At 52.8% G+C, this 13,630-nt stretch overlaps 1 protein-coding gene across 1 annotated transcript in view; it reads left to right on the forward strand.

The window, feature by feature from the left end:
* The window catches only part of LOC102452610 (uncharacterized), a 227,754-nt gene that overhangs the window by 113,044 nt on the left and 101,080 nt on the right, over positions 1–13,630 (forward strand). The window contains exons 8-9 of the mRNA XM_089772994.1: positions 7,004–7,048; positions 9,205–9,324. Coding sequence (XP_089629120.1) covers positions 7,004–7,048; positions 9,205–9,324 — 165 coding nt within the window. The remainder of the gene's footprint in view (positions 1–7,003; positions 7,049–9,204; positions 9,325–13,630) is intronic.

Genomic DNA, 13,630 nt, shown 5'->3' on the forward strand with positions numbered 1-13,630 from the left:
AGCGGCCGTATAGATGAGCTGCCCTGAGTGCGTAGCCATGGGGGTTTGGCCGGTGCACACTTGGCATGGCTAGCCCATGCTGCTGCTCACCGCTGCCTGTGCCACGGCAGCTACACTACTCTTTGTAGCTAATGAGTGACACCCCAGCTGGGAATCACACCCCAGTGCTGAGGATAGACCGTCCCATAGGAGCGAGGCCCAGAGAGGTGGAGAGACGTTGCAGTCAGAGAGGGGAGCCACCCAAAAAGAACTAGATACATTCCTGGGGGTCAGGTCCATCAGTGGCTATTAGCCAGGATGTGCAGGGATGGGGACCCTGGCCTCTGTTTGCCCGAGGCTGGAAATGGGCGAGAGGAGAGGAATCGCTTGATGATTCCCTGTTCCGTTCATTCCCACCGGGGCCCCTGGCATCGGGAACAAGCTGGGCAGAGGGCTACGGGCTTCCCGGGGCCAGCAGTGAATGAGAAATGAATCTGCGTCTCATTTGTACGTGATGCCGAAGTCTGGGTGGTGGGTCGGTGCCCTGGCAGGGGAAGCACCGCAGAGCACTGATGTTAAGTAGGAGTCAGGGTGGCTTTCCCGTGGCATTAAGGTGGCTACCTAGCTTGTGAAAGAGATGCTTAGAGCAACTGTTTAGGGCAAGAATTCAGATGTAACAAGGTTCTTAGTATGTTAGCTTTAGCTGGCGTTCTTTTGTTTGTTTGAACTTAGTAACTTATTTTGAGCTGACTCTTCACTTGCAAGCACTTAAATTCTACTCTTTATACTTATAATAATCAAAAGTGTTGTATTAAGTCCAGTGTAAATAATTGTTACTGGGGAAGAGGGGGGGAAGGAGACTAACCAGTGTGCATCTCTCTCTTTCATTGTTAAAGGGAGCTTTCTCTGCATAAAACTTTTACACCGAGTAAGGCGGATTTATTTGGGGTTTTGGTCCCCCTTTGGGGTCTGTGTTCCAGGATGCTGAGCCCTTATGGGGGAGCCTTCCTAGAGCTGAGCCGGTTTAGTGTCTGTGTGGCTCTGCAGGGGGGCGGTAACCCCAACTCTGGGCCTTGCCTGGGTGAGCCCAGAGTTTCTGGCCCAGCAGGACAGGATGGTGGGGAGCCCCAGACGGCTGGAAGACGAGCATCATTGGCTTGATCAGCATAGCAGGGGACAATCCCAAGGGTACTTCTGTGATCTAACCCATCACTGGGGGTGTTCGTTTGCTGCTGTTGTTACTCAAATTTAGCACTAGCTCTTTAACGAAAAAGGCATAGAATCCTAGGGTTGGAAGAGCCCTCAAGGTCATCGAGTCCAGCCCCCTGCCCAAAGCAGGACCAACCCCAATTAAATCATCTCAGACAGGGCTTTGTCAGGCTGGGACTTAAAAACCTCCAGGGATGGAGATTCTACCCTGTCCGTAGGGAACCCAGCCCAGTGCTTCCCCACCCTCCTAGGGAAATAGTTTTTCCTAATATCCACCCTAGACCTCCCCCACTGCAACTTGAGACCATTGCTCCTTGTTCTGCCATCTGTCACACTAAGAACAGCCTCTCTCCATCCTCTTTGGAACCCCCCTTCAGGGAGCTGAAGGCTGCTCTCAAATCCCCCCTCACTCTTCTGTAGGTTAAATATTCTGTAGTCTAAGATTTACCCTGAATTCTGATAGAAATACATTGTGTCAGAGGGCAGTATGATTCCATGGGGGGAGCAAAGGCAGAAGCAGAACTCTGGTTTTCACCCAGGAGTTCTCCGTCATTCCATGACATGGACAGTTACAAATGTCAGGTCACTGTGGAAGATGAAGGATTATAGCCCACAATGACACTGAATATGATTTACTGAGAAGAGCATGAGGTCTCTTCTTTAAGAGATTCCCCTGGATCAATTTTCATCTTCTGCTCTGAACTGCTATAGCCCTCATGGCTATTATTCTTACTGCTGTGAATGTGCTTTGTCTTGCTCTGAATGGTATCAATTTAAGAGGAATTTGGTGTGTAAAGGCGAGAGAAATAGATATTGTGAAATTGAAGCTGATGCCATGGTGACTGTTGTACTCAGTAACAACTCCCAAATCCTCACCTCTTTTTGTCCATCATATATCAGGCTTCTTCTCTATTTGTCCGTACTGTTTCCTGCCTGAGATGGCATTGATTTTGTGAATTTATGGTGGTTATTCATTCATGTGAGCTAGGAGAATGAAATCAAATAAGTTCACTGCCAGTCAAAATGTATAGAAAGAGCGCATGCCAGACGTGAACCCAGCAAAATTTACAATACAGGCAGTCCCCAGGTTACGTACAAGATAGGGACTGTAGGTTTGTTCTTAAGTTGAATTTGTATGTAAGTCAGAACTGGTACATATTGTAGGGGAAACTCTAGCCAAACATTTCTCCAGAGCTCAGTTTTATTCTCCCACATCTCACTTCCCTCAGTCCTTTATTCTCAAGCTGAGGTGTCTGCTGAGAAAAGCCGCTCCGCGTCTCCCTGGTCTGCTGGGGGAGGAGGGGGGGCGCTAGCTTCACGTCTCCCTGGTCTGCTGGGGGGAAGCAGCTAGGGCGGGGTTGCCTCACCCCGTTTGTAAGTAGGGATCCGATGTAAGTCGGATCCATGTAACCCGGGGACTGCCTGTACATGCCCATGTCCAAGATGATGGAAGAAGGATTTTTTTCTCTTCAAAAATGCCAGTTCATTTATGAGGCAGGGGTACAGATTAATTTTAAAACTAAGCAGTGGGTGTGCTAACAATAAAGAATCCGTGTTCTGATTTGCTTACGGTCTAAGTAGACTAGACAGATAGAGGGCAGAAGAAAGGATTATAATCTGAAATGATGCTCAGAGAATAAGTGATTTGCCCAAGGTCGCATAAGAGGGCAGTGTCAGAGTCAGAATATAAACCCAGCCTCCTGAGACATAGTCCAGTGCCTTAACCACAAAATCAACTATCTTCCCCAACTTCAGCCGAGTGGTTTGCTTTGCCCTGGTTGAGAGCGAGGCCTGTGCCTCCGTTTATCTCCTCTGTGTGAATGCAGAGAGATTGTAGGGAGATGTTAAGGCCTTGAAGGGGCTATCCTCTCACTCCTAGCGGGCATGGATACAGAGGTGAGAAATGAGGAAGTCTGGCGATGCCATCTGAGAGAAGGGGGAGGGATGCCTGAGATCATTGGGAGGGGGCAACGACAAAGATGGGGTGGAATAAAAAGCAGGCAGAGGAGACAGAAGAGGAGCAGATGTTGAAGAGAATTTAGAGCTGGAATACGATTCTAACCAGCCGAACTGGCGGATATCTTTTAGCAAGGGATTAGGTGAGAGCAGATCTGAGGAGGGCCCTGAAGGTTAAGAACAAGGAAAACCAGAGAAGGGACTCAAGGAAGATACTGGTACAATTGGAGCCACACACAAAAGCTTTGATAATCTTAAGCAGTAGGGGGTTGCCTGTGAACAACCTTTGGAGCTGCAGGGGATCTGGTCTCATATGAGGGAAGAGAGGCAGATAGCAGCCTGAGAGGGCCCGATTCCCAGCCAGCCACTCCAAGGCTATATCTACACTGGCGCGATCTTGCTCCAGAGCTATGCAAATGAGGCTAAGCGTGGAATATCACTGAGCCTCATTTGCATACCAAATTTTTGCATACCGGCATTTTTGCGGAAGAGGCTCTTGCACAAGAAGGAGCTGTCTACACTGCCCCTTCTTACGCAAGAAAAACCCTCTTGCGCAATGCAGTTATGCTGAGTATTTCAGGAATAACGGCATTGCACCAGAGGGTTTTTCTTGCGCAAGAAGGGGCAGTGTACACAGCTCCTTCTTGTACAAGAGTCTCTTTCGCAAAAATGGCGGCTCATTAGATATGCAAATGAGGCCCAGTGATATTCCATGCTTAGCCTCATTTGCATAGCTCTGGCGCAAGATCGCGCCAGTGTACACATAGCCCAACAGTTCAGCTGTACAAGCACCCCAAGCCCTGTAGGAACGTGGAATGGAATTTCCCAGCTCTCGCTTTGGGGGTATTTGTGGAGACAGCATCTCTGCGAATCAGACCACTTCTTAATGTGCACAAGTCGGTAGGCCTCCAGATTGGAGACTGTGGGCTCTAGCTCCCGGATGGCACGCTTGCGGGCGGAGGATAAACTCTTTCAGACTTTTGTGCTCACCGCTCTGAGATACGTTGAGCATCTGTGCAGGGAACCAGGTCACGGAGGATCACTGCACATGCAGCTTGTTAAACAAGGCGTAACTAGCACAAATATGCAGCAGACTAGTTCATGTCCAAGGTTGTTGGGACTGAAAGGCCACCTCTGCTAGCTCTGTTGTGTTACAACTGGAGCCTGCTTTATGTTGTACCCAAAGCCAAAGCTTTCCAATTGCACTTTTAAACTTCATGCATTTTCCAGAGAATCCTAGTCAAGGATGAATTCTCTCCTCCCCCTCCCTGCAAAGGTGTTTCTCATTGAGGGAGAATGTGCGCCATATGATTCTATTTTAAAAACACTCAAAACTGTTATGCACAGGACTGGAACGTCTGCGGTTGGACGCACCCGAAGTATGAAACCGTGTGGAATTCACACCTGGATGCTTGTGTTGTGCCAATTCAAAGTTCTGGATAATGGCCATGTCTTCCGAATGATATTTGAGTTCCTTCTGTGCCAAAATAGCGACCCTCTGTTTTGGGCAATATGGACAGAGTAGTTTGATGAGTAATTTCTGTTGCTGTTAGTGGCCCAGGGAAGGAGACTGAGATGGACGGTGCCCCTTTGTTTCTTTTTCCACTCCGCATGAAAGGAGACTTTTTTTTTGGCTTGACTGACTGTGTCCTTTATGAGTGCTACTCCCTCATGCTAAACTCTTGGGTGAACTGAGGGGAGGGTGTCTCAGCTGAACGCTTAGTAGAACATGACTTGCATCAGAGAGCCACCAATCAGGTGTTGGCTTTGCTTGCAGGCTGTGCTCAGTAAAAACATCCAGACCCTGAAAAATGTGTTAATTGCAATTTACCCTCCGAGCTCAGGGTGTTTCCTTCCTGCTGCAGTTGAAAGCACCAGTGTTGTTGTTGCAAGTGATTTTTTTTAGGATCATATCCCCAGCTGGTGGAAAAGGACAACATTGCTTTAATGGTTTTAATAGTGCTACACTGATTCACAGTAGCTCAGGATTTAGATTTAGATGCGGCTAGATGAGTGGTTCTCAACCAGTGGTACACATACAGCCAGGGTACGCAGGGATCTTCCGAGGAGTACATCAGCTCATCTAGATACTTGCTTAGTTTTACAACAGGTGACATAAAAAGCATTAGCAAAGTCAATTCATACAGACAGCAAGTTGTTTGTATGGCTCAATGTACACTGAAATGTGTGTCCAATATTGATATTCCAATTGATTTATGTTATAATTGTAAAGTGAAAAAGAGAAAGTCAGCCACTGTTCAGTACTAGTGAGGCAGGGATACCTGTAGTTTTGTGTCTGATTTTGTAAACAAGCAATTTTTAAGTGAGGTGAAATTTGGGGTCTGCAAGACACATCAGCCACCTGAAAGGGAGGAGTACAGTCATCTGGAAAGGCTGAGAGCCCCTGGAATAGGGACCATGATGCAGAAGTTTTTTCCTTACAAAACAATTGAAAGCACAAATACGCCACCAGCGTCCCCGATGGTATTTGTCCCTGTGCCTTTTCCCGAGCAAGAAGCTTGACAAGCTAAAGACAGGTCCTGTCAAATAGAGGATGGGATCCAGTTTTCCAAGGCTCGAGAGTAGCGTTTTCAAAAGTGACACAGGCGCCCAAGAAACAGTCACATTGACCATGAGTGGGATTTACACTGCTGAGTAGAACTGGACAGGAACCGCTTTCCTTATCTGTGTGTGTCCACCTCTGTCCCAGCCCTACATAGCCCCTAGCCCAGGGCTTATGGCGCTCAGCTGGCATGTGGGAGACCCCTGTCCAAGTCTTAACCTGATTTGGATCAGGGACTGGAACTTGGGTCCCTCCCACATGCTGGGCGAGTGCCCTGGTTGCTGGGCTGTAGAGGGCTCCCTTGTGCTTTGACTAGAAATTCCATCTTGCACCAAACCTTCCCTTCAAAACTGACCCACCAGTTGGAACAGGAATTTGTCATGGGAATCAGCATCCCCTTACTGCCCCCCCCCCCCACACACACACCTGGGCTGGGACCACACATAAAACACTGCAGGGCTTCCGTGAGTGGCATCTGTCAACACTCACTGCAGTGACCGGAGAGGTTCTCGTCGGCAGGTGTCACCGAGAGGTGGTGGCTGATGGAAGACCCATGCAGGGGACTTAGGTCGGCTTAACGGCTTGTTCTTATTCTTATTCTTATTTTAAACTAAGAAAAACTGAATTAAGGCTAAAATGAGTGGCCCTGTGGCACCATAGAGACTAACAGAAACAATCAGTATCATGAGCTTTGGTGGGTAAGACCCACTTCAGTGGACTCATTGGTCGGTGCGTCTCAATGTGTCTTGGCGAGAGCTGGGTAGAGATGTGCATGTGCTTTGCAGTCACGCAGCTCCTGTCTGTTACTATCCGATGAGTGGGTCTTATCCACGGAAGCCTGTGATACCGTATGTATTGTTTTTAGTCTCTACAGTGCTACAGGACTACGCATTGTTTTAAAATTACAGACACACGGCCCCCCCCTCTGAGACTGAATGAAGGCTACTTTAATTCTGAATGTGAGTATCCATATGGATTTAATCCAGTTTAATTAATCCACTTCAAAGTGACACGTTTCATTAATTCAGATTAATTTTCGTGAGCGTCCCCCTGAGGACAGACCCTGCTACAGTCCGTTTCCTCCCAGCCTGGAGCAGGTTCAGCCTGTCAATTGAGTGATCTGCTTTTTAGCCTGTGCTTGCAGTATCTCTGCTTAGAAATTCCTGTCCTACAACCAGCTTGGGGGATCGTCGCAAGTCAAGATTGCCCTTGTGTGCCAGCAGCCGAGACCTTTGCCCAGGTGGAATCGAGCAAACCACACAGCCAAGTGACACAGCTCCTGTTTTTGTTTTTCAGGGATGCCCGGGGAGACATGGACCTCTGGGGCCCAAAGGAGACAAAGTGAGTATGCTGGAAAATGCCGGAAGTTCCTCAGACGTGGTTAGGTTCAGTGGTGAACGCAGCTCTGACATGTATGGGATTAGAAACTGCCTGGGTAGCTTCTGAGATTCCTACTCAACACGCCCCGTGTTCCAGTACTCCTATGAGGATGGCTCAGCTTGTGTTGGGATATTTCCAAGCCAAATTCATGCTTGTGTCTTAAGGCATCTGCTCTGTAGAAGCACGGTGGAGGAATCTCAACTACCGCCAGGTCCCTCACAAAGGAGGACGGTACCGTTCTCCTCATTTCACAGGGGAGGAAACAAACAGAGAGGACAAGTGGCTTGCTCAATACCATCCTGTAGGCCAGAGTCAGGCACGAAGCAGAACCTAGGTTTCCCGAGTCCCAGACTGCACTGCTCTCCCTGGTAACCAAGGCTCTGTAGGCCTTAGGCCTTGCCTGGTCGACGGTGAAATCAGCAGAGCCCCTGGATGTCATATCAGTGGTGGGGGCTGAAGCAGACGTCACGCCAGTGCTGCTTCACTTTGCCTATTAGATTTGAGACTTAGCATCCCAGGGAACATCTGCACAGCAAAGAGCCCTGCAGCAGCGTGTCTCAGAGCTCAGGTCAGCTGGCTCAGGGTTGCAGGGCTTGTGCTGTGGGGCTACAAACAACCGTGCAGAGCTTCCAGGTCCAGCTGGTGCGCCCCCCTCGCTGGTCCCAGAGGCCAGGTTCCAGCCCAAGGCCGAATCGCTACATGGCTGGTTTTGGTCTCTAGCAGTCGAGCCAGGCTCTGAGGCTTGCTGCTGCACGGGTGGCGGAGGGCAGCGTGGGTTGTGTTTTCTGTGGAGACGTTCCCGCACAGCGCCAAGGCAGCAGGGCGTGACAGACCTATTCCAAAGGCTTTGTCCTGCGCAGGGCTGCTTTCCCCAGCCTGAGAAATGCAAATCGCAGCCCTTGGCACGAGTAAATCCCCATCGTCCCATCCGCCCTGTCTGTGCCCAGTGCTGCGCATGGTGACTTTAGATAAGCCCCAAGATCGTCCTGAGGGGGCCGCAGGGCCTGGGGCAATCTCCCCCCGCAAGGCCCAGGCGCAGGGCCCTGGGGGATCCCCACCCTTCCCACCAGAGGCCCCAGCCCTGCCCTGCCTCTGCTACACTCCCACCCCCAAACAACAGGGGAGCCTGGCGTGGTTTCAATGGGTCGCTCCCCCTTCCCATTGCAGTGCTGGGAGCTGGAGCCTGCTCCAACCTGCCACGCCGCCCTCTCCTGGCCCGCTGCACCCCACTTCTCCACAGCAGTGGGAAGCCGAGTGCCCTGGGGGAAGCCGAGTGCAGCGGGCCGGGATGGGGCGGAGCCGAGCAGGCGGCCGGGTGGCTCCAGCTCCTGCTGCCGCAGTGAGTGCAAGGGAGGAAGGGCGGCCCCTGCTAATCCTGTGGGGCCCATCCATAAGATGGTTGGGGCGGCTGTCACAGGGCCTCCAGAAGCACGGGGTCTGGGGCAGCTGTCCAGGTTCGGACGGGACGGCTCTGACAAGCCCACTCTCTCTCAGAAAAGGAGGGTAGCGGAGCAGGGCTTGTACGTGCCGCCAGCAGGCCCACGCAGGGACGTTCATTCCTCAGAAGCAGCGTAAAATTTTGGCCATGATGCTACAGAGCCCACGATGGTTTTGACAAGGGCCCTTCTCCACCTAGCATCTGTCAGCATCACTTCTCTGTCCAGGCATGGTGTCGCCCAGCAGATGTGCACAGTGTGCCGAACGGCTGTAGAGATTCCAGGGGTGGCGATGGATTCATTTGGCATGTGTCTCTTGGCGAGAGAGCTAGTAGAGCGGTGGGTGGGTGTGGCAGTCACGCTGCTCCTGTGCGTGTGTTAGGGTGACAGGGTTAGAACTGTACTCTCCGCTTACAGCATCTCGCTCGGTCGGTGTGCAGGCTCCGGACACTTCAGAGTTGGGTCAAACCCAACGTTTCATCCCCAGCTCCACGTTTTCCCAGAGTGGTTTGGATCTTGGGGCTTCACTTGATTTCATTTTGGTCCCAGGAATTGGCTAAGAAGTTCAGATCTGAACTCCCCCACGGTCGGGGAATGTGGTTTGGTTCAGGCCCAGCTCTGGGTGCGTGTTGACTGGAAAATCCAAGCCTGTCTTCACGGAGCTGTTCTTCTCCATCCTAGGGACACCCTGGCGTAATGGGGAGAACAGGCCTCCCCGGAGATCCAGGCCCCCCAGGAGTCCCTGGTGTACCTACCCTTGTTCTCTGGAGGAATTCCAAGGAGGACTGGCTGGCATTCATGGTGAGTAAAGGACAAGGAACTGCATAGAAAGGGTGTCACTTCAACAACACCTGCCACCTGCTGCTCTCAAAGAGCTTCCAAGACACTAGTTGTGCCCTCACAACTTCCCTGCACAGGGAATAAGCTCTATGCCTGTCTGACAAGTGGGGAAACTGAGGCACAGAGACATTAACCACCAGGTTTTGAAAGTTTGCTCTCTGTTTGGGAATACCTACTCCAGTTTTGATTATGGCAGTTTTGGGCTAGAGCTTGGCGTAGAAACCAGCTCACTAGCATCCGAATCTGGTGCCCTATCCACTAGGCCAAACAGCCTCCCTTTAAAAAGCTTGTAAGTCTAATTTCCAACATGGCCCTGTGCCAGTGGGTAGTTAGGTGAGCATGTCAGAGTTCTGGCAGTAAGACAGCGGCTACTCAGTGTAGGCTCTGGGGTGAGGCAAGGGGTGAGGAGCTTGGGGCTGAGACAGGGTTGGGGTGCAGGGGTATGAGGGCTCTACTTGGGAGTATGGGTTCTGGGGTGGGGCCAGGGACAGGGTTGGGGTGCAGGGACTCTACCTGGGGGTGTGGGTTCTGAGATGGGGCCAGGGGTGAGGAGCTCAGGGCTGAGTCAGGGTTGGGGTGCAGGGGTATGAGGACTCTACTTGGGGGTATGGGTTCTGGGGTGGGGCCAGGGACAGGGTTGGGGTGCAGGGACTCTACCTAGGGGTGTGGGTTCTGGGGTGGCGCCAGGGACAGGGTTGGGGTGCAGGGACTCTACTTGGGGGTGTGGGTTCTGGGGTGGGACTAGGGACAGGGTTGGGGTGCAGGGACTCTACTTGGGGGTGTGGGTTCTGGGATGGGGCCAGAGGTGAGGAGCTCAAGGCTTAGACAGGGTTGGGGTGCAGGGGATGTACCTGGGGGTGTAAGTTCTGGGGTGGGGCGTGAGGGCGCAGCTAGAGATGCAGGCTGTGGGGGGAGGTTTGGGGTGAAGGAGGGTGCTCCAGGGCTACTGCAAGCTGAGAGAACTCCCCCAGCTCTCTCTCCTCACCGCAGCACCTGCAGCTAGCTGGAGGCTGGGCATCAGGCAGCCCTTCCCCAGCTGCCACGAGTCTCCGGCCTGTACGTGGCTTAACTGAGTCTCCGCATGCCTCGCAGCAGTGCCACGTGCAGGGCTCGTGGGTGGCAGGGCTGAGCGCTGGCACAGATGAAGCACCGATCCCTCCTGTGGGCCAGGCATGAGCTAGACGGGGGAATGGACACTCCTACCCGGTGCGCGGTGCCGGTGCGTGTGCACTGTGTTCTGGCGCAGGGGCTTTGACTAGTCGCAGCGTCCCTGGCGAGCTCCCTGCAGTGCCCACAGCCGTGCTGCCAGGGGTCCGTTCTGCAACGTGGTGGGGGCTGCAGGAGCAGCAGCCCGTACGGTCCCCAGCTTCTCTTCGGCAAAGATCAAAGCTGAGCGAGCGCCCGCAGGGATTCCTGGGGCGGGCGAGTCTCTGGTTTCAGTTTCAGGCAGTCGGGTTTTGATTTTTTTCCCCCTCCTCCGAACCCACATTCCCAAACTTTGCCCTGGGGCCGGGGGCGGGAGCACAATCCTGATTAACCCCACATGGAAAGAAGAGAAACACATGGAAGGAAGAGCAAGGAGAAACCCGGTGACAATTCCAGTTGAGGCTGCCCGTGCCTGAGATGGACACGGTGTGTTCCGTAGCGATTGCTTTTCCTGTATCAGTGCCACGCGCTCGTGTGACGTTAGGGACGGTATTAAAACATCAAAGGCCGCTCCTGCTTTTTAAAGTCGCGCCGTATTCCCTGCTGGTTGTGATGCAGGCTGGGAGCAGGGTGAGCACATGGTGCTATTTCAGAGCCTACCGGAGCGCTGCTTTTTAACGCTGAGCCCGTGCCTGCATGTGCCTTGTGCAGCAGCCAGGGTGTGTAGACAATGGGCTGATCATTTTACACCTTCCCTGGCTCCAGACTGTGTTTGTGGGGTGGGGAAGTGTTGATATTAAGCCATGTCTCCAATGGGGAGTCAGAAACCAGGCGTTTATTGTAAGTAACTGACCTGAGGCAATGTAGCGAGTCAGTGGCAGAGCCAGGAACAGGGCCCCTGAGCACCTACACAGTCGCAGAGGCAGAATAATAATGAATTCCAGCCACAGCTGAGTGGAAGATTGTAGCCGGCAGCCAGGCACAGACCTGCCCATGGGATCCACCGTTTCACAATGTCCCAGGCTAGGTTAATGCCCCTCCTATCCAGGAGGGAAGCTATTGCAGTGTGAAGGTCCAACGCAACCACCCGCCTGCTTAGCAACCTTGCTTGCCCTGAAGGCATCACTCCGGCTCCCTGTCGATTAGAGGGCAGCTCTAGGTCATCGTCATCAAAGTCCATGATGGAGCTCGTCCTGCTTACTTGAGGGTCAGTTTCCCTGCTGCTGCTGCTGTGGCCTCCTATGACCGTTGCAGGTGCCTGGATCAATGAAACGATCAATCAATAATGGAGGACTTGTGGGTGCAGGAGGCAGGACCTTCCCAGGAACCGGAGCTGTGCTATGGACCCCACCCCGCTAAGAAATAGGAACAACCAGGGGCTTCACCATGTTTGCGGCTGAGCTCTTGGATGTGGCTTTCTCTGGGTTTCTATCGACATGCCGACTGTAACCTGCCACTTCTCCTGCAGGCTGGGACTGAAGGGGGAGGTCTTGTTCTTGCTGTTCCCGCTTGCGAGGTGCTCCCGTGGCAGGGCCACCACCGTTGTTGGCCTCCTTCCACCTGCGAGAGATGGTGGGGTTTGCAGGCGAAGGGGTCGATGGCTGGCAATGTCTCATGTACCTGAATAGTTCAATCCGAGGCTTGTGTTATCTTTGGCAATTATTGCTCACGTGTGTCTCTTGGTTGGGAGCCGCTTGCTTCCTATGGGCTCCTTTCCCTAGAGAGCCAGCTGCCGAATCTCTGGTCCTAGGCTATGGGCTGTCTCTGCTACCGTGGCACATCAGCAATGCCACTCTGGTGTGGGCGCTTTGTACAGCAATGGAAGGGGATACCCCAGAGCAAATAATTCTCTTCGGGGTGCTTCAGCACCTTGAGCCGTGCCTTGCAGGGATCTGGAAAAACTTTTTCCCCTCCGCAGCGCTGCTGGTTGGCCGTCCTGGTTATTGGGAAGGAGAGGAAGGATTCCCCTGTGCTTAGGATGATGGCCAAAGCTGTGGGAGGCCCCCTTTGGCTTCTCTGCTCGGCCATAACTTGCTGTGACAAGGGACGTAGCCGCTTTGGGCTTCAGCTCCCCAGCTGTAACATTTGGATTAGGGCTGTTAAATATCGGTCAATTGAATAGTCGATTAACTTCATGAATTCTTATCAGTTACTTGACTAGTCTGGAGTCCCCGGTGGCGCAGCTGGCAGCCAGTGCGCTCCGGCCTCACCCTCCAGGAGTCCCCTGCCACATTGTGTTGCTTCATCTCTATCATAGGCAGCAGTGCGCGGTGCCAGGCAGGAGCTGGTCCGTGAGAGGAACCAGTTTAAAAACCAGCTCCCCTCGCAAACCGGCTGCCTGTTTCCCTGCGCTGCTGCCTCTGATACAGAGGCAGCAGCGCATGGTGGCAGCAGCCCCTGTCTGGCGGGAATGGGGGTTGAGCTCCTGGACCCAGCGCAAGCCAAAACTGAACTGAACTGAACCCAGGCTGCCTGCCTGGTTCCTAATACACTTTCGATGCAGAGCCACAGCGGGGGCAGGTCCCAGACCCAGCATGAGCTAGGACTGAGCCGGGCTGCTGGCTGGGCTGCTAAAAAATGTACTGGCAAAGGGGCAGGGAGAGATGCGTGTAGCTTATAGCATTAACCTATAAGCTTTTGCTTGTCAGTTAATCGGCTAATCAACTAAACTATTACATCCCTAATATGGATCAGAGCCTGGTGCTGCCTCGCAGGGCGTTGTGAGGAGAAACGCGTGCATTACTGTCAGGTGCTCACAGATCCCCACAATGGGGACTCGGTAAATACTTCAACGTCATTCTGCTGAAGCATCAGCTGTTGGCCAAGGCTGACGTACTGAGCGAGGGTTTGACCTGGGGCTGCGCAGTCTGTCTGAGTGGTCTCGAGTCACCACAACAGGCCGATCAAGTAACTGTGTGGATTCCAAGCTGGCAGCCATCAGAGCGTGTCCATGAGGCATGTCCGTTGGGACGCAGCTGCCCGTCTTGGCTTCACCTCTGCCGAGAGGAGCCCACCTGTTACTATTTCAGCTGGAGAGGTGAGGGGAGGCAGGAGGGGGCCGTACAGATTTCACAAAACAAGCTGGTTACGGCCATGCTCCATCGCCGCTGCCGGGAGCTCC

This window comes from Pelodiscus sinensis, chromosome 23 (assembly GCF_052426305.1).
Source record: "Pelodiscus sinensis isolate ZL-2025 chromosome 23, ASM5242630v1, whole genome shotgun sequence".
In the NCBI taxonomy this organism is placed as follows: Eukaryota; Metazoa; Chordata; order Testudines; family Trionychidae; genus Pelodiscus; species Pelodiscus sinensis.